Raw genomic sequence first — 27,695 nt, forward strand, 5'->3', positions numbered from 1 at the left:
TAGTTTGGTTCGGAAACTCGTCGGTCGCGCAAGTAAAATCCCCTAGCGAGAATAATACAAAATATAAGATAATAAATCTATAACAAATGCTTAGGCAATAAGATAGAAAACGAAGTAAAAGTGTCGTGGAATATGTTGCCTAAGCAAAATAATTAGAAAAGTGTATGTGAGTGTGTGGGCTCAATATTTGTGAATGTGCCAAAGTAAGAAGCGAAAAATAAAAGTAATAAATTGGAAATAAATAAAAAGGCAGCAAAAAGGAAGTGCGACAGATACAGATACACAAAGCTAAAACGGAATTCGTTTGGGCCAAGTTCTGCTGCTTCTTCCTCCTCGGCTTCCTCTTCTTCTTTTCTATAAACGCAGCCAAGCGCGCCAGTGGCTGTGAATGTGTGTGTGTGAGCGCGCATTTTCTTTTGTCCATTCCGCCACCTTATTCTCCACGCTCTTCTTTTCGTACAGCCGCCAAAGGAGACGGCGGAGAAAAAGGATTAAGAAAAAGGCAGCTTGTTGGATTATTTTTATTCCGCCCTGGAATTGATCGAAAAAGATGTGCCATTGTAAAATCAAGCATTTCAACCAGGTTTTATGAACTATCCCCGAGAATGCGGCGTCGGCTTAATAAGAAATGGAACCCCACTATATTACAGCATATAGGATTATATTTATTCCGCTCTGAAAAGGAATAAAAAAGGAAATATTCTTGTAATATCAAATTTTAATCAGGATATAACGCATAGAAATTGAAGTTTATTTGATATATGTTCTTTAACAAACCTATTGTTAATAAGAAAGGCTAAGACGGGAAACCCCCTATATAAATAAATATCAAAAGATAATACAAACTGATAAGAAATATCCAACTTTGTATGGTGTCATTTTATAACTGTCATTCAGAGATGTTAGACAAAAGCAAAACTACTTGTCATGGCCTAATATGATAATATACCAAATACTAATAAGTAGCTTTTAGTTGGATAGTAAGATTTTAATGACAGTGGAAATGAGCACTTTTAAATGGCACTGATTGATTACTTACGATTTTTAAATACTTGATGACACTGTTTGCTTTAAAGTTCAATGATTATTTAAATGTTGAATTGAGTAGATTAAAAAACTGTTTGAGAGTATTAAAACTCTGAATTGCTCCAGCGAGGTGTGCTTATAAAACCTAATAGAACTAGTGTTTCTAGATTAACCAACCATAACCAACCGCTTAGTACGTTTTACAATAATTTTAAATATTTTAGACTATATTTTATTGGAAAGAATGGAAGATTTATTATATTAGCTCGTTTGATCATATCACTATCTGGCGGTAATGATTAACAACTGTCTTTGAATAACAGATAAGAAAAAGACGAGTGTAAGTCTGAAGTCCGAAGATTTCTCACGATATTTGTTTTCGCTTACGATATTTTGAGCAGCGTGCAATAAGATTTATTGTGACCACAATTGCAGTCCGGCATTTCCACTTGCTTTTGTTGTATTTTTATGTATCAATAATTACAAAGAGCGAGCGAGAGGGAGAGGCGGCGAGAGCAGGGGAAAGAGGCAACAACAACGACGCTTGGGAAACGAAATTGAAGCACACGGATGGAAATGGAATGGAATGAGGGAGTGCGAGCGAGAGCGAGAGGGTGATGGAGTGAGTGGGCCAGTGAGTGTGGGAAAGGGAGCTGGGTTAGGGGAGGGGATACGTAACGGCCAGTCACAGCAGAAAGCAACAACAATAACAATTGCAGCAACAACAACAACGACGGGTGAACATTGGAGACATGTTTGTGCGGCGGCGCTCATTTATTTTATGTCTCGGTTTTGTTGTTGTTGTTTTTGCTGCTTTTGCGCTACTTTGGAGCTGCCTATCCTGCTCCCCCGCCCCCTCACCGTTCGCCCCTCTCCCAACACTACACATGTGTATGTGTTGTGTGTGTGTGCATGACTCGCTCGTTACTTTGTTCTTGTTTTCTGTTTCTGTTTCATTTTCTGCCGACTCAACTTGACAACCAACCAAACCGAACTGAAACTCAAACTGAAAAAGCCGCAAAATCGAGAACTTAACGGATTAAAACTGATCTACGGGCAACTTGGCTGGGCGCAATTTGAATTTACAACACCTTGTTTGGCTAGTACAAAAATAAATCCAAGTGATAGTGCTTAAAGGAACTTTAGAACTGCTGATGTGAACCAAAAATATTATGGATATCTTACAAATACTTTTCCATGCAAGTTACTGTTTGATAGAAGCACTGGGGTCTGATACATAGAATGTTTTTAAGTGGGTTGCAAATGCAAAGATACTTTAAATCCTAAAATTGTTGTCGACCGAGAGGTCGAAAATCTAAAAAAACCTTCGAGAATACAATTATAATAGCATCCATAAATATGTAGTTCCTCTTATAGCAAGTTCCTTAAGATAGGATTAATGAATTGCCTTGCTGCATACTAACCGAAGTTCCACTGTGTGAAATCACTAGGAGAAAAGATAAACAAGCATTGCGTGGGCTGGGCGAGCGAACCAGTGAGACGCTGATATGCCTGTGAAGTCATCTGTGCGCTATGGAAATAGAAACATCTTTCCGGATCATCTCGACATATTGGTGCTTAACCCTTTGGTGGCGAAAACCAATTAAGTCGAGTTTTTAAAGCCTAACCACGCGCATTTGAGCCGAAGTCGGCTGGAATTCGTGTGTATTTCCCTCGCAGCGAATTGTTTTTGGTTTAAGCCAACTAACCGGCGTCGCTGCCGCTGCCGCTGCCTCTGCCGGCGTCGCTGCTCGGTCAGGCCTCCTTTCGTTATTGTTGCTGTTGCTGATATTATTTTTGTTGTTTTAGCTCTCGGCCATTCCTCTCCACCTTCCGCTGACCGCTGTCCGCCGTCCACTGTCCTCTGTCCGATTCCCATTCGTTTCTAAAATACAATTTTGCGCTGGTTTTGGACGCGTTTTTTCGCATACCCTTGTAATGGCTGGTGGCCACAGCGACCATATCTTTTGACTCAATTTCTTTAAATATATTTTTGATTTCTCATTTTATTTGTTCAACTAAACACATCTTATACTCACATGTATCTCCAAATATAGTCTGCTATTCTTTCTTTAAGCCCAACTATCCAATAGTTGCACCCTTTAATCTGCAAGTGTATAAACTCTTCGGTTTGTCGTAGTTCGGTCATCTTTATGGTATTTTTTTCGTGCTGTTGCGGATTTGTGATTTCGATATTTAGTTGGATTTCTGTCTGTCCCCCTCCCGTTCGTTCCCCTGCCACCCGTTCCGCCCGCTTGTCCATCTGTCAAGTTTTGTTTCGTCTGTTGTTTTGCCGTCGGTTTCGCTTCGCTCCTCGCTGATTGCTCTGTGCCCCCGTCCTGCTTCTCCTTCTGCCTGCCGCCCCCCTCCTGGCCTCGGCTGCCCCCCTCTCTTTAGCGCTCCCCCCTCTCTCGTTTGTTTTCGGGTGTGCGCCATCGTCTCTGCAGCGTGTTTCTTTTCATATTATTTAATTTATTTCGTTGGTTTTCATTGTGGCCATGCTCGTTGTTGTTGCCCCCTCTCTCCTCCTCCTCCCGCTCTCTCCTGCGCTCTTCCCCTGCTCAGCTGGGTTCATCTGTATCTACAATTCCTCATGTCGCTCGTACCTTTTTCTCCTGCGTTCGGCCTCATCATCATCCCTTCAACGGATTTTTGAGGCATTTCAGTGATGAATTTGTTTTCCTGTTTAATTTTAGTCATTTGCCGAGCACCCGAAACCACCACAAATGCACTCCTAAACGCACACGCACACATACGGCACACAAATGCAGACGAATAAATGCCCTTTGAGAAATGCATCTGCTCTTTGATCGCTTTGAATTTACGGTTTCCTCAGATGCACTTTTTCATTTTTCTATGACTGCACTGTAAAAAATTAAAGATGTTCGAATTTAAATAAAATACTAATAATAATTATGAGAAACGATAAATTATATAATGACAAAGGAACTCAATAAACAAATTCCATATAAAATAAAAAAATATGAAGTCAAATAACTAGTTTTAAACAGTTCTGAATTTGAAATAAACTTTAAATTCAAATAAATAAACTTCACTTTTTTTCTCCCTGTGTACCTGATTCTCGGTGTCAAAGTGGTCAGCGAAAACGGCTATGCCATTTAATCACTTGGGCAAAAACGAGAGGGTTGTGTGTACTGCATAGAGCAATTAATGGATTTTGCAAAGCAGATTTCCAGTTTGCCGTGCACACGATAAACAAGTGAAGGGTTTGTTTAGTTAACGAGCGAGCTGTGATATCATTGGGGCACTCCAAGCCCCCGACACATTAGAGGCGAGCGATGAAATCCCAGGCAATCGGTTAATTAAATTACAAATGTTTTTACATTTCCCCAGAGCTGGAGAGTTGGAAAGCGCAAGCTCAGAGACCCAAACGATAACAACACTTGGCCATTGAGCGATAATTTACGGTTAGGTTAGGTTCGTTCCGTTGGCAGTGGCTATCTGATTGATTGCATTGCCACAGGAATACAGTGGAGCTTAACCTCAAGTTGAAAGAGGTAGAGATATTTTAATATATTTTATATAATTAATTTAAAATTTTTTTCTGACATTCCGTGGTTTGACACGCTTTACAAAGAAATTCTAATTGTATTAAGTATATAATATATAATTATTTAATGCATAATAGTACATTTAACATAATAATATAAAATTGTAAAAATTATTCTTGCATACTTCTTAGTGAGGTTTCTCTGTGCAAAAGTACCTAGACTCGGAATTCTTTCGTTTTAAGGCGAGTTTCGTTTGCTTTTTGTAGCCCGGATTTATTGAAGCGCAGCGCACAGACAGGCCATCCCCCTCCCCTCCCTTCCACCCACCCCTCCTCCCCCTCGCCTCGCCCAACGCATTGACTGACTGTCAATTGTTTTCTTGGCCTCTTTGGCCCCTCCGTCTCTTTCGCCCACTTTTTCCGTCTCGTTCTGCCAACTGATTCAATTGAAAAATGTTGACTCTTTCCTTATTTTTTCCCCCTCTTGCTCTTCGTACTTTTCGGATCGGACGCTGTCGTTCATTAGCTTTCTTGGTACAGAATTTTTAACCCCCTGTCTGCCGACGGGTCTGCTCCGAACCCCCCGACGCCCCCTTCTGCGAGGGAAGTGCTAAATGACCGGCAGCACCGAGAAGTTGACCAAAATGCTGCCAACGCCATTGTTTATATAAAGTAGTGACTCACAATCCCAATCCCTCCATCTCGTTCCACTTTTTAGGAACAAAAAGCGAAAAAAAACAACGGCAACCAATAGAAAATACATAATTGTTGTTGCCTGTCTGTTTAGTTTCAGCAGAGAGTGAGGAAAATTGTAGGAAAATACCGAAATTATAATTGTGCATTTCATTCCTTTCCTCGGGCCTCTTCAATTTCGTTTTCCTCTTTTGAGCGACGCCGTCCCATAAATTTCAATAATCATTTCGGACTCATTGTGTGTTTGTGTTAACCAGGCCAAGAAGAGGCAAGCGGATATCTAGAAATGAAATCATAAAATCAAAAGAGGCACACAAAAATCATTAATTTATCTATCGATCCTAGCCCCCTTTGAGTGAGCAAAATTAAAACAGATAAATGAAGAAAAGAAATGAAAGCAAAATCGAGTGGCGACAAATGTGAATAGTGAAATAATAATGAAAGTAAACAAAGCGGCAACAAAGCGGAACTATCAGAACTAACTTAAAGTTTAAGCAACGAGTTTTCATTCATTTTAAGAGGTGAGTTCGGATATGTCGACATATAGCAAATATGTCTAAAAATAGGTTGCTTTTTTTCAAGATATAATTCAGCACTTAGCATTGATATTAATCAATCAAAGTTGTTAGTCTTAGTATGCTCATATGAGCATCAGACTTAAAGTTCTATTCATTTGTCCCGATGGAATGTGCTTCTACAAATAATATCAAAGAACACACAAAATGTTTTAACTAGCCTTTACACTCTTATTCTATTAGGTTTCAATTGAATAACATAGACATTAAATTATTTGTCTTTATAAAACAAATAGAGTTTTAAATGGATACCCCTTTACCTAGAGTGGGAAGATTACGATAGGGTTCAGAAAAGTTTGGGTGCTGCTAAAGAGGCACTTCAAACTTTTTCACTTGTCAAATAGCCATTTTGGTTTTGCAGCTACTGAACTAGTTTTAAAAAGATATATTACCTTATTAAAATTATTAGAGTTTACAATATTCTAGCAATCAACTTAATATATGAACCCGCAGTGCACAAACCGTTGGACTTAATTATAATAATATAATTATAGTAATAGAATATAATTTAAAATAACGACTGTATCCCATGCATAAATGTATCTAGAAGTTGTCCATCTGTTAATGTTACAAAGTAACCGCACTCGCATTCGCTCTCCTCTCTCCCGCTGCCCACGCGCTTTATCCTTCTGGCCACCCCCGTCATTCCACCCGCGCTCCGCCTTTTGTTGGGATAATCTGATTTAAGCATTAATTAAATTGCTGTGCGGACGGACGCATGTGTGTGCGTTTATGTATCTTTTTAGCCGTGTATCTATCGCCGTCACTTTGCGACCGTGTGTACAAAATAAAGCACAGATACAAATCCAAATGCGAGTACAAATATAAATACTGCTCGCTGTCCATATTAGATTACGTGCAACAAGCTCTTTAATTGTATTTGCCGTCTAATGAAATCACCGCAACGCAGAGCAACATTTAAAAGCTTTGGGCAACGAACAGCAAAATGCGTACAGTTGTGCAACGCGACAGCCATTCGATTGGACTGGATTGGATTGGTTTCGATTGGATTGTAATCGCCGGAGTTATAGAGGGGGCACAAGCTAAAGAATCGGGCATAGCCACATGTAGTTACCCAGTTTTGGGTGAAAATAGGCCGTGCCAAGTGTGGGAAATCAAAGGAGACATTTGCGATGGGGGTGTTTCACTAGTGCCCGGGAAACGGGGGTTAGAACTAATGATATTTAATACGACACATGGCATCCGGCATTATTTGATTTCGATTCTGAAAAAAATTGATATTTTAGGAACGTAGGAAATTCTAATTTCATTAATAATTTGGATAAAATTTGATTCCCTTAGACTGACTATAAAGGTGCTAGTCCCAATTAAACTAGATAAACCTGTGCGTACAAATAATGTATTGTACCTTTACACCACAAAAACTTCCTCGTCACCCAAAAAGTAATTTTAAGCTGATTTATGTGTGATCCATTTTCTGATACAGGAGTGTCGGGGGTTAAGTTAAATCCTTGACGAAGTGAGCAAGTCCCCGATATCAGTTGATTGTCCAGTGAAAGCGGGGGGAGGCGGAGAGGGAAGGAGGAAGGAGGAAGAAGGGAAGAGGGACAGGTAGAGGCAGGTGGCTGGTATAAATTGGCAACTGCACATGGTCAACTGCACATGACTGGAAATTGCATCACGTTATCATCATTTTGCGAATGCCAAGGAGCAGCCGAGAGGAGAAGGAGAAGGAGAGGAGAGGAAGGAATTGCACTGGGTGCAGCCGCAAAATGCGCCCACTCCGCCCTCCGCAGAGTGAGTGAGCGAAAGGGGGAGTGAGTGAGAGCGAGAGAGGGACAGAGAGTCCCTCTCTGTTTGTCTCTGCTCTTGCGTCTCCCTTGCGCTCTCCTCCTTCTCCGGCTCTTCTTCGCTCCTCCTTGGAACTGCTCTTGCACCTTGTTTTTGTTGTTGCTGTTGCAAATGGCAAATACGTCAATGTTGTTGCCTTCCTTGCGCCCCTCGCGCTTCTGCCTCCTGCCTGCTTCTCGAGGAGCTCTCACTCGCACACTGGCGCCCTCTCACTCTAATTTATGGGTCGTGCGCGCTTCTCTCGTTCCACTTGCAGCTTTTGTCCCTTGTCCAATGCGCCACCTCTCCCCTCCCCACCTTTGCCCCCTTGCTGTTTCTGCTCGTTTCCCTCGCTCCCTATTCCCCTCTCCCACCGCATCCACCATCCTCTATCCCTCTTCCCACATCCCATGTCCCATGCATTCCTCGTACTCCTGTAATCCTGCAGCAGTTACAACATCAACCACACCAACATCGTTACATAAATACCAACTACAGGGCAACCTGCCAAAGTGATTATAAATCGTGGCTTCTTCTATAAATAGGAAATTGCATATTTTCATTGATATTTCTATTAAAGATATCTGTTCCTATTATCACTGTAACTAAATTGCACGCCAAAGCATTGTCTTGGCTTTGCCTTAATGATTTAATTATGGGATATTACTACGGAATCCAAGAAACAGTGAAGTCGAGCCTCACAAATTCGAAGTAAAGCTAAACATAACATTAAGGCTTTAATTCAAGTTGCAGCAAATACAAGACAAAAAAGGATATCCACAAAATGCTTAATTTTTTAAATAGAACCCGAAATACCCTAAAAAGCAGATCCTACCTAAAATCGTGGTTTCACCTAGCGAGTCCTGGCTGTAGCACTGCCTGCGGTTGTCATTGTTGTTGTTCTAGCCTCGCTGCATAAATTCATTTGTTTGCTCCCAATGCTGTTTGTGTGGTTGTTCTTGTTGTTGTAGCTGCTGCTGCAGTTGTTGTTATTGCTAGTTCTGTTCCGCTGCTGGCGTCGCCGTCGACGTCTGCGCCAAGTTGGACTCTATTTGGTCTTATTGTTGTTGTTGCCGCTAGCTGCTCTGCTCTGCCCTTCCGCTTGCTCTTGTGCTTCCCCCTTCGGCGTTGCCATTTTCAATTTTAGTTTTGCTGTTCGGCTGAAGCCGCTGCCGCTGCTGCTGCTTCTTCTTCCACACCCATTCGCAGTTCTCGATTCTCATTCGGTTCGTTTTACTGCCACTTCACTCCGGCTAACCCCTGCCACGCCCCCAGTTTTGCGCCCACCCACCCGCACAACTCCCCCCGCTGCCCCTCGCCCCGCTTGCCCTGTTTTTGCACCACCACCCACACGCCAAAGTTGTGTGTCCTTGCACGCTCGTTTCCTGTTCGTTTTGCTGGCCTGTTCGTCCTGTGTGCGACAACCCACGATTTCTCCGCCTCTCCTCCTCCTCCTCCTCCTCCTCCTCCCACTCGCTTCGTCGCCCTGCCCTCTTTGTCGCCCTGTTCGTTACACGCCCCGTTTCGGTTCAGAGTTTACATTTTATGTGTGTCCTTTTTTTTTGGTTTTTGCACAGTTTTCTTGCCCAGGCGAGAGACCCAGCACCTCTCAATTTTCCCCACCTTACCCCGGAATTTGCCACCACCCCCTGAAATTTTCCCCCGAAAACTGGTTGGCAATATATCCTCCATGATAATATATTCCAGCCCGGAGAAGTGCAAAACAAGAATAACAGAATCGGCGCAGGGGCTTCGTTTCATTTCCAGTGGGTTCTGTTTTTTCATAAATATTATATTAATTACTTTTAGATATTTCCATAACAACTACAAATTATTTTTGTTCATAGTATGGTCCTTAAATACTTTATACACTTTATTTTATCTGTATAGTTCCTATCAAAATATTTCTTTCTATACATACTATAACTTCTATGAAATGTAACTAGATTTTTTACAGTTTTTAAAATAATTCCAAATAACTTACTTGTTATAATTTAAAACCGTCATTTAATAATAATTTTCTACTTTTGTACTTCAGATAAGTAGACTAAAAGTATAAACAAATAGGGAAAACCTTTGATAAAGTTAATTTGGTTAGCTTCTATTTAAGCTAAACTGCTCACTTCATTACTTGATTGTTAGTTAAATTGTTGCAAACCAGTTGAAAAAGTTGCTTAATGTATTAACAGTTTGGTATTTGCTCTTTAAACCGAGCAACAACTACTTACACCTCTTTTCATGTATTTTTTCGTCCTTAAATGTTTACAGACTAACAGCCTTAAAGGGTTTATTTTCTGCAAAATATTGGTCACTTAAAAGATGACGAAAATAGCTCGATGAAACCAAGTGTGTGGCAAATTGTTTAATTTGGAAATTTGATACCATTCAACGATTATGCATGCATCTTTTATATCGTTTTGGCAAAATTACACAATTTCAAGTGGGGAAAATTGTGAAAGCATTTCCCAGATGAAGGAGTTTAAAGGCAGAATGAAAATGCCAGTGAAAATGATGAAAACGAAAGGAGAAAGATAACAAGAAAGGCTTAGTTGCCACAGAGAGCTTGGGGATAAATGTGCACTTTTTAATAGACTTTAAGATGGAAATGACATTTAAGGAGTGTTTTGCAAAGGAATTTAAATCGATCTGTGATGAAACTTATTTCAAACAACTTTAAGATACATACATACTGAAGGTTAAAGTTGCAATAAAAAAAGGCTAAAAGCGTAATGCATCCTGTGCGTTAGGTGAATAGTGTTTTTTTAATTCAACACACTAAACTCAGCCGTAAATTAATTGATAAAAAAAATCGGGGAAAAAGAGGAACTGGAACTTGTTGCTGCGGCTAAAGTTATGGCGTTCTTATTGTTGCTGCACTCGATCTGAAGGCGTTGCAGTAGCACTGCGAGGGGCAAGGGGATGTGGCGGGAGGGGCAGTGAAAGGGCGGGGGAAACGAGACTGAAGATCGCGCCAGACGATGACGCAGACTGCAGGCTTGTTGGACGCTAAAAAGTGGCTGGGGTATATGGCTTTTTGAGTCAATAACCTCACTCGCTCTACAAGAAATGAAAAAGAGGAAGAGTCAGAGGCACTCACATTCGTGCCCTCTCTGTCGCACACATTCCCACACTGGATGGGGCAAAAAAGCCGCCAACAACAATAGGCGCACAAGAATACGAATCAGAAGTAGAAGAATCCGCAGAAGCAGAAGCTAAGTCAGAAAGCCAGAATAACCGAGCACATATCTCAAGAATTCCGAAGCAAAGAAACGGTTACAAAACTGCATTCGATTATTTGTTTAGGATCAAGATCAAAAGTACTACCTATCGAGCCCAGAACTTGACCCACAGATCTGGTAATTACGGCATTTTTAAACAGAAATCTGTAGTGAAACGACCTGACTCATCACCATTAATTACCGTTCTAGTTCGCGGAGCTTAACCTCAAGTAGCTGTCAGATGAACAATATCTGAAGTACAAAAGTATACGTTTTAAAGATTCGAATTAGGATTAGAGAATGAAATGCTTGTAGTTGGTGTTAGTCTTTCTTATAAAAACTTGACTCTATGCTCTTTATTAAACCATATGCTTGTTTGTAAATATTCCTCGCGATTTTTTTTTGTTTCAGTGAGCCTTACCGTAAAAACTTCATGCGACTTCGAATGAAATATATCTTTTGGGATCAATTTAAGTCGAAGAACTTCGCTACCATTTGTTTTTCCAGCAATTGATTAGCTTTTCAGGCTTGTTGACCAAAGAAAAAACAGCCGTAAACTTTTTTAATGGCAAATCAAACGAAGCGGCGGCGCTATCTGCGTGTGTATGGGCAAAAGATACAACACAAAGTCAAACACACACACACACACTGAATCGAGAAACCCCAACAAAAAAGGCAAATAAAATACAACAAATAAAAAAGAAATAAAGGCAACTCATGAGCGATGGACAGACACAGGCGGCCAATTGAGCTAGAGAGAGAAGATAATCAAGAGCAAACAACAATGGGTATTTCGGAGGGGGCGGTGGGTGGCAGGGGCTGGGGGCGAAGTGGAGTGACGCCAGCACAATATGAGAAGAATTTCACATTTGTTCGCTGCTGTCACTCACAAATATTGATGTGAAACGAGTGGCAGAGGGAGAGGGGCGGAGGAGGAGGGGTGCGAGGCGGCGAGTCACACACAAATACACAAACACACACGGTGCAAAAAGAAATAGAGACAACAAGAAGAAGAACAAGACCAACGCACACACCTTCCCAATCGCCTGGGTCGACGTCGACGGCGCTGCCGCCCCCGCGACGTTGGCAGAGGCAGCGAAGTGTGGCAGTGTCAAAGACAAATGCCCGAATCATATTGCTCGCTCCCTCGTCTCCCCTTACCCATGCCTCTCCTCAAAATTTCTCCAACATTCACCCTCCCCCTCCCACTTGCGGTGAACCCAAAAGCAATGCCCAAGTTGAAGAAGTAGACGAAGTTTTACAGTGCTACTTCCGCTAAAACCGATTTTATGTAACTTTCAAGGAGCAAAAAAATGGATTGAAAAATAAATCGGAAGCAATCAGGCAGAATATAACAATTATATGGAACTGTTGAAAAATGTAAAAACGTTTTACAGTACTCCTCCGCAAGTGTTGAAATGCTTATTTTTAGATAAAAATATCAATTCAAAGTCAACTACCTCCAAAAAAGGGGATTTCATTTATCCTATTAGTAATTTTATCTATTTAACTTAAACCTCTTAAATTGGTTCCCTGACAGATCCACCTAGGCAAGTTTCACTGTACTGACTGTCCGTTCCGTTTGTTTTATTTCTTGCTTGTTATAAATTACCAGCGCTCTTTCGCAGACTCCCCCCTCTCTCGCTCGCACTCACTCTCTTTCACCAGCACCCCCTCCCCCTGATAAGAGCGCACATCTGTCGCCTGCCGATGCGTGACAACAAAAAAATAAAATAAAACCGAAAGAAAGCTGGGGAAAAAAAGAGTGCGCAATTACAGTTATTAGCGGGCCACAGTGGGCCCCACCTTAGCGGGCTAAACGCTGGCTCATTAGACTGATTAATACAGCTAAAACTAATAATAATAATAATGACAAAAAGAAAAGTGCAATTATCAAGCACGGTGCGTGGCAACAACAAATGTAAGGCGGCCCTCTGCTACGTTTCCTCTCTCGCTCTCTGTCCTCCGCCCGCACTCTCCCTTTGCGTTCCATTTCCACTGGTCCGCCGCCGCTTGCGGTTCCTCTACTCTCCGAGCTCTCCACACGCTCATTCGCCGCGAAATCACAAACACAAACGGACGCTTCGCCAAACGGCGCTTGTAAATATTTTTGTTAATTGTACATTTAATTCGCGGAAAATGCAATAGCCAGTGTAAACAAATGCCGTTAACTGCTGTCGCAGCGCAAGTAATAAAAACAAGCACATTAACAGCCGAAAACAGCAGACAAAGTGTCTGTTAAGTCTCCATAAAGCAACAAAAGCAGACAACTTTACAAATTTTATGAATGAATTGGCTAAAGAGATGCAAAAACAGAAACCCCCTGCTTGTAAAAAGTGCAAAATGCTGTGAACGCAATTTTTATTTTTCGCCTTGTGTATGTGTATGCATTGGTTTTCGCAGTCGCCGCCTGCAGTCTGCGTGTGGCTGTGTGTGCGGGTGTCTTGGCTTTTCTTTTTCATTTCTTTTCCACTTTTTTCAAAGTGGCAGTGGTAAATGTTGCGCATGACTTGTAAAGTTCAAGTTTTTCTCGAGGGGGATTTTTTCTTCTATTGTTAACAAAATGCAATCTTGTGCGTAAATTTTGAATTCGCCGAACATTCGGCTGCGCGTTGAATTCGCCGCACTGCCGATAGAGTGCAGGTGTAGTGGTGAAAGAGAGCAGCTTCTGCTTCCGTTTTGTGCGTGTGTTTGTCCGTCTCGCTGGCGTGTAGTTTTTTTAGTTTTGTTTTGCTTTCCATATTTCGGCCGATTCCGCTTTGTGCTCGAGTTTCGCCCAAGCGTTGCGGCATTGCCAGCACAGAGAGTGGAGTAATAGCGAAGAGCGGAAGAAGCCGAAAATCGAAACCAATTGATGAACTGTATCTAGGGGATTACAAGTGTTGTGGTTGCAGTTCAGATACTATTTACTGAAATAGAGTTATCATATTTAAATTATTTTAACATTTCTGAGTGATGGGAAATACATTATATATTTATATGAGTGAATGCCAAGGAGTTTCTGTGTTAATAAAATTGAAATTGAAGTAATTTAAAAAAAAAAATTATATTATTTTTCTAAGCTTCGCCAACAAAAACCTCACAAATCTGAACACAATAATGTTGTTACAACTAGTACTATAAAGATGATTATATTTAATTTTAATGCGAATTATAATCCTAATTATTAATGTTTCTTTTCCATTTCTTGCAGACTCCAAACGCATGTTACGCACAATAGTTGATCCTGAGATCTAGGGGATTCGAACATGAACAAAAATGCCGGCGATGGCAGCGATGGCAAAAACTCAAACAAAAACTCGAATGCGGGAGGGGGTGCTGGAGCCGGGGGGCCGCACGACCCCACCGGCCTCCTAGATGCTGCTTCCCTGTTCGGTTAGTACTTGCTTACTCTTTAAAATTTGTGAATTATGATCGTTCTATAATACCTTATTCTTTTATTTTCCCAAATATTCAGCTTACTGGGGACGTGATCCCACTGGAGCGGCGGCTGCAGCGGCCTCCAATCCGCTCTTTAACTCCCAGTTCAATGCCGCCGCTGCTGCCGGATTGGGTTTACTGCCTCAGGCCGGAGGTGCTTCTGCCAATGACCGCTACAACATGGCAGCTGCAGCGGCCGCGGCGGCCGGAGCCCATCATCACCAGAACACGATGGCTGTGGCCGCTTCACAGGCCGCCAGTTTGGCCGGTTTGCATCCAGCAAGTGAGTAAAATGTCGGCACATTCCGTATTTTAGTAGCGCAGCACCCCAAGAGGAAATTTGTGACGGTACGAAATTGGCGACTGCTTTGGCGCAAAGCGTTAAAGCGACGCCGCAACATGAATCATCATAAAAAACCGACGCGAGTTCAATTCCCGCTCGGTGAAAACAGCTTTTATCTAAATTATATGGAGTAAAACAGCAAATGTCTTGTTCATCGTGCAGGCCGTTTGAAGAAAATACTCCCAGAGCATTGCATTTGGCAGCTTGCTGTTCGCTTTACACTGTCCAAAAAGCTCTTCCCTGGGCAGGGCAGTGAAAAATGGTCAAGTACAAGAGTTTTAGTATAGTTTTGTGTAATATTTGCGAGTAAATTGAATTATTTGGCAAGTCAATTTAAGAAAGTTATGGAAAAGAATTTAAGTAAAAAGTTCTCTTAAAAATATTTAGTTGAAGTGTTTTTAAATCTATTAAAAATAGAAGTAAATTAAATTCAACTGGTTAGTTAAAAGTTGGTTATATATATGAAAGTATGGAATGAAATTAGTTTAGTTTTCTCCATCTCAAGCGCACTTCGCTAAAACTAACTTTATTGCAGATGGATAAACCATTGATAAACCTGTAAACAAAAAAAAAAAACGTTTTAACTCACTTATTACTCGATTTACAGGTTGGTGGTCCATGGCCCAGCTCGCTGCCCAGGATTACTTCAGCCGCCTGCAGGCCTCGGGCCTCTCCCCCTTCCCACATCCCGATCTGGCGGCTGCCTTTGGACCGGCTGGCATGGGAATGGGCGGCGGAGCTGGTGGAGCGGGTGCTGGAGGCGGAGGAGCAGGTGTCCTTGGCCAGGGCGGCGGAAATGGAGGAGGTGGCAACGGAGGCGGTGGCTCTTCATCCGGCTCCACAGGCAGCAAGTCGAATAAGTCGCGCAAGGAGAAGCGAGCTGCCCAGCAGCAACAACAACAGCAGCAAAGTCTGGCCAACAGTCTGAACGCGGCAGCTGCGGCGGCAGCAGCAGCAGCGGCCAACCATCCCGCAGCTGCGCTGGCCAGTATGCATGGATTCGGAGTGGGAGTGCCGGGCACCAGCATTCCGTCGGTGAGCACGGGCAGTGGTTCTATATCCACCAACAGTGGCGGCCATGGGAGCTATAAGGTGAGACTTTCTTTTAAGGGCCTTTTTTTATGCTGAAGGATAGGAAGTAGTTCTTGATAACTAAAATGCAGTTTAAGAAATAGTCCTTCTTTTCCGAAGGATTCGTAGTTGATTTCTTTGTGATTTTTTTCGGAGCTCTGCAATAAAGAGAAAATATTCTAATACCATAAAATCCTCAATTTAACCCTTTAGAGCACGGCTAGCGCCTATGGAAAACCCTCGACCATGACGAGCAGTAGTATGGCTAGCAATCCGGGCTCCGCTTACGATCCTGTGACTCTTCACAAGGAGCTCTTGGCCATGCAGGCCGTGGCAGCCGCTGCCTCCGGCTCGGGTTCAAGCAGTTCCTCCAGCAAGAAGTCCGGTGGAGGTGGCTCGTCATCCTCCTCAATGCATGGCCATGGGATGGGAATGGGTGGCAGCGGTGGACTGATGTCCAGTGGCAAGGCTTCGACCAGTGTAAGCGCTAGCAATTCATCACTAGGAGGAATGCATCCCAGTCTGGCCAATAGCAATCCGCTCATGTCTCCGCATGCGGCATTGGGCTCATCCTCTTCGTCATCCGGCAAGGATCGTGACAAAAACAATCCCTCGCTAAACGCGCTCAACTCGCTGTCACAGTTTGGAGCCTTGGGCATGACGCCGCAACAGAGCATGCAGGCGGCAATGAATGCTTTTGCGGCCAGCACCGGAGTGTCGTCCTCGGCCACGATAACCTCTTCGCCGCATCACTCCTCCCAGCAGCAGCAGCAGCAAATGGGCGGCAACAGTTCCACGTCAGGATCGGGCGGCAAGTCCAGCGCCAAGGATTACATGATGGGGTAATTTGTGATTCATAATCTTAAATATTCAAAAACCTAATGTATCAATTCCTCAACAGCACTGGTAGTGAGCACCCGTCTCTACTGGGAGTTCGTTTACCACCGGACACGGAGATAATCAAGTACACGTCCTCCATTGTGGGACCCAAGATACCTGGTACTACCTCGCGCGGTCGCAAAAAGACAATATCCGAAACTGAACAGCAAACAACACAACAACAACAGAAACAACACCAAGCAGAACAACACCTACTCCAACAACAGCAACAAGCACAAGCACAAGCACAAAAAGAGCTCGACAGCACCACAAATGCCATTTCCTCTCTGCTTGCATTTCCAGGTCTCAGTCCCGCGAAGCGGGCTAGACTCGAAATGGAGTACGCGGCAATGGCCGCGGCCGCCCAGCAACAACATCAGCAGGCCCAGCAGCAACACCAGGCGCAGCAGCAACTCCACGGGATGCTGGGGGCAGCAGGAATCCCTGGAATGGCTGGACTGGTCGGTCTGCCCGGCATGAGTGGCAATCCGCTCGATCAGTTGAGTGTGAGCAAGGCCAGCTCCTCGACGGCGGCCACCACCAGTACCAGTTCCTCCTCAGCAGGGAACAGCAACCTGCTCAACCAGAGCTCCAGTGATCGCGTGGAGGTGATCAAACTGCCGCCAACAATCACTTCGAATGGGGCCTATAACCTCTCCAGCAAGGGAAAAGAGGTGCACGACCTCACCACCGATCTGGCACCCACTTCCGGAGGTGTGAATCTCAGCCTGAAGGCCAATGCGAACAATGCCAGCGCCTTAGCGCCCAGCGGAGCCGTGGGCTCAGCCTCTAATCCCATCACCATCGATGACTTTGATGCTCCACTTAATCTATCCATGAAACCCTCGGACAAGAGCAACAGTGGCTCTACAACTCCGGCAGGAGGAGCCTCCTCTTCATCCAGCGCAACGTTGGCCAATTTGGCCAGTGACTATCAGGCGGTGGCCAGTGGCCAAGGCGGAAATAGCCTGCAGAGCTTGAGCTCGATTACAGCTGCTTTGGGAGGAACTGGAGGCATGCCAGGTGGCTCCATTTCGGGCAGCGGAGGCACCTCCCCGGCTCCGGCGGGGGCCAGCACAGGAGCCTCTGGTGGTACGGGATCTGGTTCCGGCGGGGGTTCGTCTTCTTACAAAGAGGGAAGACCTCGCAACCTTGGACGCGGTGTATCCAAGCCCAAGAAAAACACGGTTGCTTCGCTGCTGGCCCAATCCCGAGCTGTGGGCCTAAAACCCATGCTGGCCACCCAGCAACTTCTTCAGCAGGGTGCTGATATAGTGAGTTACTCATCATTGAATCTATAGAATATCTCTAAACTTTTATGTGTGTCATTTCAGGAGAAAATTCGACTAGCGCTGAGCGAGGCCAATGCTCATATGGAGACCTCCACGGATTCCGAGAGCGTGGCAGCTGAGAGTGGACTCTCAGAGTCTGAGAGCGAGGATGCCAACATCTTGAATGTGGCGGAGCTGAGGGTGCCACTGGAATTGGGCTGGAAGCGGGAGACAGTGATCCGTGGTCTGACTAAGCAGGGTCAAATCCGTGGCGAGGTCACCTACTATGCTCCGGGAAGCACGACTCCTCTGAAGAGCAACGGACAGGTTTTTGCTGTGAGTTTGTAGGGCGACTTTCTTGAATATCTTAAAGCCACTCCTAGAAACACTGATAGACTAGAAAATCACAAAAATCCAAAATAATTGGCGTTAAAAACCTGCTTTATTCATTTATCACATGTTTTCTCATTTCACGAAATATTCAAACAAAAAAACTTACAAATTGGCAACAGTGCACATAACTACATTCAGAATTTAGAAACCCTGTTAATTTCTTGAACTCTCCACAGATCCTGGAGCAGCAGCCATCGAATCTGAGCCGTGAGAACTTCAGTTTCTCTGCTCGAGCCATTGTGGGCTCCTTCCTGCAGCCCGCTCCACCGCCGTACGCCAACGATGGCGAGTACATACGGATGACGGACGAGGATGTGGCCAAACGGCTGGAGGATCTTAAGGTCTTCACCCGTCAGACACTTAATGTGGAGCAGCGTATCGAGATCGCCAAGCAGCAGCAGGCGATGCGTGATGCCAAGAAGCTGCAGAAGGAGGAGTTGGCCAGGAACAAGGAGAAGGCACGCCAGGAGAAGAACTCCAAGCTGGAGCAGCAGCGCAAGGACAAGGAGCTCAAGAACCAGCAGGCCGTCGAGGTAACTTGAATGTTTAAATCTTGCGAAGATTGTCTTCTTATGCAAAACCTATATTATAGGAGCGCAAAAAGCGTCAGGAGGAGCTAGATCGCCTTAAGCAAGAGGAATTGCTTAAGAAGCAACAGGTCAGTCTAGATTACAAATGCCTTTCACAATCAGTGCATAATTTGTGTTTTGTTTTGCAATAGGAGAAAGAAAAGCGTCGTCAGGAGGCCATTTTAGCCAAGGAACAGGTACACAATGCCTTACCTTCTGTCTTGTCCTAGATCCTAATTCGTTGCATATCCGTTTGAAAGAGTTGGTTTGGTATTTTCCAATAGTTTTTCTATTGGTTTCAAGAATAATTTTTTTTAATTTGAACCACCCTTTAATATTATAAAAAACACTTAAAGTAAAACCTTATATACTTATACACGGTTGGTGATTTGGGCTGCCGATTAAATTATGTTCTAAGTTCTGTACCTAAATTTATGATTCTCCCAGACTTTTGTTTCGGCTATAGTTTTAGGGCTTCTAAGCTTATTTCAGTATCAGTCAATCCTTTTAATTTTATTAACCTATTCGTTTTATTTATATAACGTAGGAGCTGCAAAAACAGAAAGAGATGCTGTTGGCTGCCGAAATGGTAAGATAGGACTCTAGAAAATTTACTACGAAATCCATTAAACTTGATTTCCCCTTATACGAAAAGGAACGAGAGCGTCGTCGCCAGCATATGAGCCTCATTCGGATGCTGGAGGTGCGTCGCAAGTTCGAGGATCGCGAAAAGAAGAAGCACCAGCTGGTGCTGGACCGTCTACTCCTGCGTGAGCGTCGCATGGCGGAGCGGAAACGAGATGCAGAGATCCTGCAGTTGATCAGGCGACCCAACGAGGACTCTGAGCTTCCACAGGAATTGGTGATCCCAGAGCTGGACAGGATTGCGGGCAACCGTCTGCCCGGCCAGGCAATGGCCGATCTGCTGATGGTCTTCGAATTCCTGCACAACTTCGGCGAAACTTTGGGCTTTGACATGGAATCACTGCCAACACTCCAGAACCTACACGATGCATTGATTAGCGATAGCAGCGCAGACGCTGAAGAAGAACTACTGTCGGTAATGACGCATCTATTGGTCTGTGCCATTGAGGATCCGGGAGTTCCCAATCCCGGTAGACACACCACCTTGCTGGGACAATCGCTCCGCAACGCGGACATAACCAACTCGAATGTGTCGGAGATCCTGAGGATCTATCTGTATGCCACGGCCACGGGTGAGGTGCGCCAAATGCACGGCATCACAGTGGATCGCGAGCGAGAGAGGAGAGTGCCTGATCACCACCAGGTGGATACCGATACCGCCACCCACTCACACTCGGCCAAGAACCAGGAGTATTACAAGCTCCTCCACGAGAACGACACCTGGAAGCTGTCGCATTCGCTGAAGGATCGCCCCTTCGTGGCCCTTAATCCCACCCGGAAAGCCCAGATGTTAGCCCACCTCTGCAATGATCTGTTGATGAACAAGGCGGTGCTTCGCCAGATTGATGGCAGTCTGGAGACCTGCGCCCAGATGCGCAAGGAAAAGTACATGACGGACATGAAGGTGCGCAAGTACAAGGCACTCCACATGCGCAAGGCTCGCATTGAGGCCTACGAACGGGCACAAGCGGAGCGCGAGGCAGCGATGCAGGCTCTGATGGCGCAGCAAAAGCTGGATGCAGAGCGTCTGAAGGCGGAGGAGGAAGCCAAGGCTGCGGCAGCAGAGGAGGCAGCAGCTGCAGCCGGAACAGAGGAGGAGGCAACCAAGGATGGCTCACCCAATGGAGAGAAGCCGAAAGAGGAGGATCAGGATGAACAGGCGATCACCAAGGAACCCCAGCAGCAGCCCATGGATGTTGATGGCGTGGTCGATGAGGAATCGCTTGTGAGCCCCGCCAAAAACGTCATCCAAGCGGACAGCACTCTCACGCCCAACAAACAGGACATGGCCACGCCCACCTATCAAATAAATGGATCTAGTACTCCCACGACCAGTGCCACCACTGGATCCGACGTGAGTGCTCTGCTGCAGGCCAAGAAGAGCGGAGCACGCAACTCCATTAACGATGAGCACCACCATGATGTGAGCATTATCGACGATGATCTCTCCGACTTGGATTCGGAGATCACGAATGTCGAGGAGGACGAGGACAATCGCTTGAGTGCCGATGAGCTGCAGAAGAAGCTGGACAAGATTGTGAGGGCTTCGCTAAACTGCAAGGAGGCGCTGGAGAAGAGCACCAACCAGCTGAGGGCGGCCTGCTTTGGACAGGATCGCTTCTGGCGTCGCTACTGGAAGTTGCCCAAGGCGGGTGGCATCTTCATTGAAGCTCTTGAGTCGGCCCAGAATGATATATGCGGTTATCATGAGGCCTTGGAGGCCATGGACGACAAGAAGGATGCAGAGGGCGAGAAGGATAACGCAGAGAAAGAGAAAACCGATGCGGAGTCAGTTGAACAACCCATGGATGTGGATGAATCTCTCACGCAAGTGGAGGACGGAGCTCCAGCCCAGAATGAGGAGCCGTCTGAAACTAATCAGCCGAATTCCCATCAAGAAGAGGAGGATGACGATGATGATGTGACCGAAATCAACAAGGTGGAACCGGAAATTGTTGACCTGGGTGATGACGATGATGAAGCAGCTCCGCCAGTGCCCAAAGCGGAACCTCCTCGGCCAGAGATAAAGGTTAAGTCAGAGATGGAGCTGATGGGTCCGCCGCCCACGACGATGATTTCCACCAAGACCGACTTCGAGGCGGAAATCAAGATACCCGCTATGCCTGGCATACTTATGCCACCCACCCTCAACAACAACAACAGCAGCAATAACAATAACAACAATAACGGAAGCGACAACTGTGATAAGTTGGAATCGGGCTTGAATCTGGGATTAAGTCAGCAGCAGCAGCCAAACTTTGGACAGGCTGTAATCAAGATGGAGGATGTGAAGAAAGAGGACGACTGCATTATAGTTTCCACATCCAGTGCTGACGATACACCCAAGTGGTTCTCCATTGTGCGCCGGGAAGTGCCGCTGGTCAGTGAGCTGCCAGCGGAGGAGGGCGGCGTCGTGGGCCAGGAACTGCAGACCAGCTTTGCCAACCAGAACTGCTCCGCCCAGCTGCAGCTGCAGGGTCATCCCTGGGATCTGATCAACAACATGCAGTACTACTCGATACCCATGGACGAATGCAAGGTGGACACCAGCAAGATAGTCAACGAGTGCGTCTTCTCGCTGAGTGGCCTCGATGAGAAGCAAATGCTGGCCAAGGTGGAGGAGTACAAGGCCCACAAGGCGGAGTCAAAAAACGGTCTGGGCTCTCCTCATCGCCACCCCGAGACTGAAGATGATGAGGAGCAGGCCAAGTTGAGGTTGGACAAGAATTTCGGCACCGAAATGGAAACGGATGCAGATGAACTGGCGGCTGGCAAGGACAAGTTTTTTCGCTTGCGCTCTGATGCGCCCCCGGACACGGGGGGAGGGGCAAACGAGGGGGGAGCCCAGGACGTGAAGCCCAAGATTGAGCTGCGCCTGGATGAGGCGCTATCGCAGGCATATTACCACAACATTGCCAACATGTCGCTGAGCAGTGTGCAAACGTACATACCCATCGACATACCGCTGCCGCTCTCCATGACGCCCGACGAGCATCGTCTTCTGGAGCAGGTCAAGCTGGCGGGTTTTCCGGAACGAGTCCACGGGGTCTACGTGCCTCGACGACAGCGCTACGGCTGGTGGCAGTTGGATGACGAGCAGAAGTTGCGCCAGTTGCTCAAGACCCTGAATCCGTCTGGGCTGAGGGAGCGGGAGCTGCAGGAGAATCTTCAGCGTTTCCTCGGGCTGGAACAGCCATTGGGTGTGAACTATCAGCTCAAGTCGGATACAGAGTTTCCGGAGGAGTTCCTTATGCCCGACAAGAAGGGCGATTGGAACCCCAAGGTGGCCAAACGTGTGGAACTTGCGCTCATCGAGCAACTGGAATCCCTGGAGGACAAGGTGGCCAGTGCCTCGATGCAGTTGAAGAACTGGCAGTTGCCCAATCGCGTGGAGAGTGAGCTCACCCTGGACTCGCAGGAGGATGTCACCGAGGAGGATTTCGTGAGCATTATACCCATGATCCGGGAGAGGATTATTGATTTGGAGGCGAATATCGAGAGACGCTACTTGAAGCCCCCCTTGGGATCGCAGACCGGCGATGCCCACCTGGCGGTGATTGCCCAGAACCAGCATACCACCACCCAGACGCAGAATTCCGCATCGGCGGCAGCATATCTCCTGCAGATGCAACAGCAGCAGCAGCAACAACAGTTGGCCCAACAACAGCAGCAACAAGGATCGGCAACGGGCAATAGCCTGAATCCCTCGTCCTTCAATGAGCGCACCATGGCTCTGGCGGCGGCGGCAGCAGCTTCGGGAACAGGAAACAACGCCACCGGAGGCGTGAACTCTGCAGCCGGAGGAGGAGGAGGAGCAACCCCCTGTGAATCGGGCAGCGGGGAACCGAACTCCGGCAATGCCTCGCCGGCCAGCAACTGCGACAGCGACCGGGATGAGAAGGTGGAGCACATCCCCAAGGGATTGGTGCAGTGGCGCGATGCAGTGTCCCGGTCGCACACCACCGCCCAGCTGGCGATGGCCCTGTACGTCCTGGAATCCTGCGTGGCCTGGGACAAGAGCATTATGAAAGCGGTAAGACCAGGAGGGCTTTGGCAACCTTTGAAACCCCATTCCCCAAAAAGAAGATAACCGCTTGGCACCCGCCTCTTTTTGTGGTCCATCTCATTGTTGTTTTGGCTGCACACACTAACACCCCACCCACACTCCCACATGCTTGTACCCACACGCATTGCATAACCATCTGGTATCTAACACACTGACCGTATTCACCACAAATGAAACGAAGGAGTTGAAGAGATGAGATCATGGTTGTTTTTTGGATTTTGTTTTGAATATTATTTTTGTTTGTTAAAGCTTGTGTTCTTAAATGCACTTTCTACTGTTTTTAATTTAGTATGAAACTTTACTTTATAAATCACGGAAACAGTATACAAAATTTAAAAAAAAATTCAAAATTCCTTTATAAAAGTAGGCTTTAAAAAAGAAATTCTTGATATTCACCTTTTATTTTTTTTTCAATCTGTTTTGAATAGATACTTGGTAAAAATAACTTACACATTTAGTCTTAAGAAGCATCCACGATCGCTCTCAATTGTATCTCTTGTTTTTGAATTGTAGCTAAGTAGTGCCCAAAACCTTTCTAAATACCATACAAAAATTGAAATTGCCTGTGAAATTAATTCGAATTTTGTTTTGTTTCTCCTTCCGATTTTATTTGTCTTTCCTAACTGTCTCTTGCCGAATGTTTGACTTGTTTGTTGCTTGTGGTGTTTCATGGTGTTCTTTAAAAACCAAAAAATATTTAAATTTAACGCTTTCATACTCACACACACACACACATACACACGTACATAACCCACGAATCGCCTACACATACACATGAATGCTTTTTGCCCGTTACCGTTTACCGATAACCGTTAAAACCCCTACAAACAAAACCCACCAAAACCACCACGACTGTTTTCCCCATCCCCTCTTCACAAAACGAACCGTTTCGAACTGCCATCCGAAAAGTATGCAACAAAAAACAAGTCCAGCAAGAAGAAGAGCAGCGCCAAAAAGCAGGCCACACCGTCGAAAAAGCAGCAGCAAAAGATAAAGCAGAAGGAGCAGCACTTGACCCCCACCAGCAATGGGAAAAAGAAGGAGACCCCCAGCAAAAAGCCAGAGAAGAAAGCTCCCCTGAGCATCAAAATCAACCTGAAGGCTCTGGCGCAAAATGGGCAGAACGCGCAGCAGCAAACCCAAAGCAACACCCTCTCCACATCCCGATCCCAATCCCCTCCCCCGTCCTCCAATCCACACACTAGCGACTCCGACTCGGACTTTGGCACACGGACGACGAAGAAGAAGGGCGGCGGCAAACGCAGACGCTCGGCCAACCAAACAAACTCTAGCAAATCTTCCAATTCCTTACAGAATTGCCAGTTCTGCACGTCCGGCGAGAACGAGGACAAGTTGCTACTGTGCGACGGCTGCGACAAGGGCTATCACACCTACTGCTTCAAGCCCAAGATGGACAACATTCCCGATGGCGATTGGTGAGTACCTGGGAACCACTCCTCTATCTCTCTCTCTCTCTATACATCCCCTCATGCCTCACAAGTCACTGTCATGGATTACAAAATTAAGAATTAAGAGAAAACACATTAATCCGCGTTGTCTTGTTGATCGTTGATCGTTAACCGTTGAGAAACTGTGGCACTTTACTCTCTGTTCCCCCAAAAACCGAAACCCTGAATGTAACTACTCCTAGATACTAACTTGGCTTACCTTCTGTCCTTTCAGGTACTGCTACGAGTGCGTGAACAAGGCCACCAATGAGCGCAAGTGCATCGTGTGCGGCGGTCACCGTCCCTCGCCCGTGGGCAAGATGATCTATTGTGACTTGTGCCCCCGTGCCTACCACGCCGACTGCTACATACCGCCGCTGCTGAAGGTGCCGCGTGGCAAGTGGTACTGCCACGGCTGCATCTCGCGAGCGCCTCCGCCCAAGAAACGCAGCGCTGGCGGATCGGCCAGCAGCAGCAGCAAATCTCGGCGGGACAGGGACAGGGACTCGGGCGGATCGGCCAAGCGGCGGAGCGACAACAGCAAGACCCCGGCCATGGAGCACATGCAACAGATGCAGATCCAACAACAGCAGCATATGCAGCCTCTGTCCGGCGGAGATCCCCACCATCATCATCATCAGCAGCCGCCGTCTCTGAACTCCTCGTCGCACGATGAGTCGATGAATTCGCTGACGGCGGTGCCTTTGAGGTGAGTGTGGGGGCCTGCGGGCGGCTGAGGGGCGGCGGAGAACACGGTCCAGGTTCCAGTTTATAATGCCTCTGCTCTCTGCAGTCCGGCGCACTCGGTGGCCTCGGCCACGGCCTACGATGACCAGCACCATGCCAACAATTCGGTCGACGGCAGCAGCCGCTTCCAAGCGCACCACATCCCTCCGCCGAATAACAATGGCACAGCGGCTCTGCTGGAAGATGCGGCGACGGTGATGCCCGGCAGCTACCCCGTTTATCAGCCAGTTGCGGCTGGCAACTTCTCGGCTGGATTGATAAGCCCAGCGCCGGTGGCACCACCAGCAGCGATGCAGTTTGCCAACGTGGTGGCCATGTCGCCACGGGCTGCCACGCCCACACGCACCCGAACGCCCACACCGACGCCAGCGCCTACTCCGCCACCACCACCACCGCCGCCGACACCGCTGCACATGCAGGCCTCGCCCACAGCTACCGCCCTCCATGTAACCGCCTGCCAGTCGCCGCCCCAACACCAGCAGCAGCAGCAGCAGCTGTTGACCATGCCCTCGCCACCAGCCATAGGAGTGGGAGCGGGAAGCAACCAAATGTCGCCGCCGCCCATCAACATACATGCCATTCAGGAGGCCAAGGAGAAGCTGAAGCAGGAGAAGAAGGAGAAGCACGCCACCAAGAAGCTCATGAAGGAGCTGGCCGTCTGCAAGACGCTATTGGGGGAAATGGAGGTGGGTATTGCATAAGATCTTTACAAATGAGTAAGACAATAAAGTATTTTGTATAATTTGTGCAGCTCCACGAGGACTCTTGGCCATTTCTATTGCCAGTGAATACCAAGCAGTTTCCTACATATCGAAAAATAATCAAAATTCCCATGGACTTGTCCACGATCAAGAAGAAACTGCTGGATTTAAGGTCAGTAAAGCAGCTGAACATCTACTTTGTTTATCTGATCACTAAAAGTTTTTTATTTTAAATAGCTACAAAGGCCGTGAGGACTTTTGCGTGGATGTGCGTCAGATCTTCGACAACTGTGAGATGTTCAACGAGGATGATTCGCCCGTGGGCAAGGCGGGACATGGCATGCGCAAGTTCTTTGAGTCACGCTGGGGCGAGCTGACCGACAAACACTCCTGATCCAGTACCACCATCGGCCAGCCACAGATCCAGATGGCTACCACGAACAGCATGAGCATCCCCATTGGCATTGCTGGCAGCACCACCCCCAACATCTTGGCCGGCACTGCCCCGCATCCCATTGAGATGGTCACCCTGATCGCCACGTCGCAGGAGGAGGAGGAGGGAGCCGTGGAGACGACAACAGCATTAACTGAAGCAGCACAATTTTGGTCAAGAGATTAGAGTAGGTTAAGCAGAGATTGTACATAAATAGGGGATAGAGATAGTCTAGAAGCGCAGCATGCACACATAAAAGTATATTTATATATAGTAGATATATAAACACACCCACACGCGAGAGTATTCAACGTCCTACGTCGGTCGAGACCTTTGAAAGAGGTAGCTTTGATTCAAAACAAGTCACCAGCCAAGGCGAACAACCTGCATGCAAGTGAATGAAATTGTATTAAGGGTAGCAGCAGCAACAGCAGTATAAACAATAACTATTAGCCGACATAAATTAGCCGTTAGAGATCGTATCGCATAAGAAGCCATCTACAGTAGGCGCCCGGACAGGGTGAACGCGGACAAATGACACGTGAACACGTACAAAAACTGTCTACCAATTTCCGAACCGAATCGATCGATCGACCCATTGATCCATCGTTTGAACAGTATTTGTGCACAAAGCTGCGTCGCTTTGTTTTCTACACTTCTAATTCTAACTCTAATTTTAACCATTATACGTTAAGCACCAACGAAGCGCTCATTTAAGTTTTAAAGTGTATTTTGTACTTATAGCAACTCCGACATCTGTATTTAAACGTAAACTAACTAGAGCTAACAATTGCCCAGGCAAGAAATGCGAAGAATTATACTCAAAAAGGCGGTGCGAGGATGACTTGTAAATGTAAATGAAAGCAAATTAAAATTAAATGTATTAAATTATTTA

At 46.2% G+C, this 27,695-nt stretch overlaps 1 protein-coding gene across 5 annotated transcripts; it reads left to right on the forward strand.

The window, feature by feature from the left end:
- On the forward strand, positions 1–27,695 carry LOC108030068 (bromodomain adjacent to zinc finger domain protein 2B). Of its 5 annotated transcripts, none has more exons than XM_044092319.2 (18): positions 1–203; positions 5,576–5,751; positions 14,008–14,189; positions 14,272–14,517; positions 15,185–15,669; positions 15,862–16,490; positions 16,550–17,801; positions 17,862–18,134; positions 18,368–18,724; positions 18,784–18,849; positions 18,913–18,957; positions 19,308–19,349; positions 19,416–23,438; positions 24,381–24,907; positions 25,155–25,628; positions 25,713–26,352; positions 26,418–26,539; positions 26,605–27,695. In XM_044092319.2, exons 3-18 carry the CDS (start codon positions 14,063–14,065, stop codon positions 26,759–26,761), a joined length of 9,465 nt encoding a protein of 3,154 aa, XP_043948254.2. In that variant the 5' UTR covers positions 1–203; positions 5,576–5,751; positions 14,008–14,062; the 3' UTR covers positions 26,762–27,695. The 5 variants fall into 5 exon arrangements, with proteins under 5 accessions (XP_043948254.2, XP_043948256.2, XP_043948257.1 ...); XM_044092321.2 differs by lacking the exon at positions 18,913–18,957 and having other exon boundaries at positions 16,550–16,647; positions 16,831–17,801; XM_017102667.3 differs by having other exon boundaries at positions 2–203; positions 24,786–24,907.

The sequence above is a fragment of the Drosophila biarmipes genome, chromosome 2R (genome assembly GCF_025231255.1).
Source record: "Drosophila biarmipes strain raj3 chromosome 2R, RU_DBia_V1.1, whole genome shotgun sequence".
Taxonomy (NCBI): domain Eukaryota; kingdom Metazoa; phylum Arthropoda; class Insecta; order Diptera; family Drosophilidae; genus Drosophila; species Drosophila biarmipes.

What these genes read in the sequence shown, in the direction of transcription:
- LOC108030068 (XM_044092319.2), top strand. Translation starts at nt 14,063, where the DNA reads ATGAACAAAAATGCCGGCGATGGCAGCGATGGCAAAAACTCAAACAAA. An exon ending in GGCCGGTTTGCATCCAGCAA is followed by an intron (nt 14,518 to 15,184) that starts GTGAGTAAAATG and finishes CTCGATTTACAG; the next exon opens with GTTGGTGGTCCATGGCCCAG. An exon ending in GCGGCCATGGGAGCTATAAG is followed by an intron (nt 15,670 to 15,861) that starts GTGAGACTTTCT and finishes TTAACCCTTTAG; the next exon opens with AGCACGGCTAGCGCCTATGG.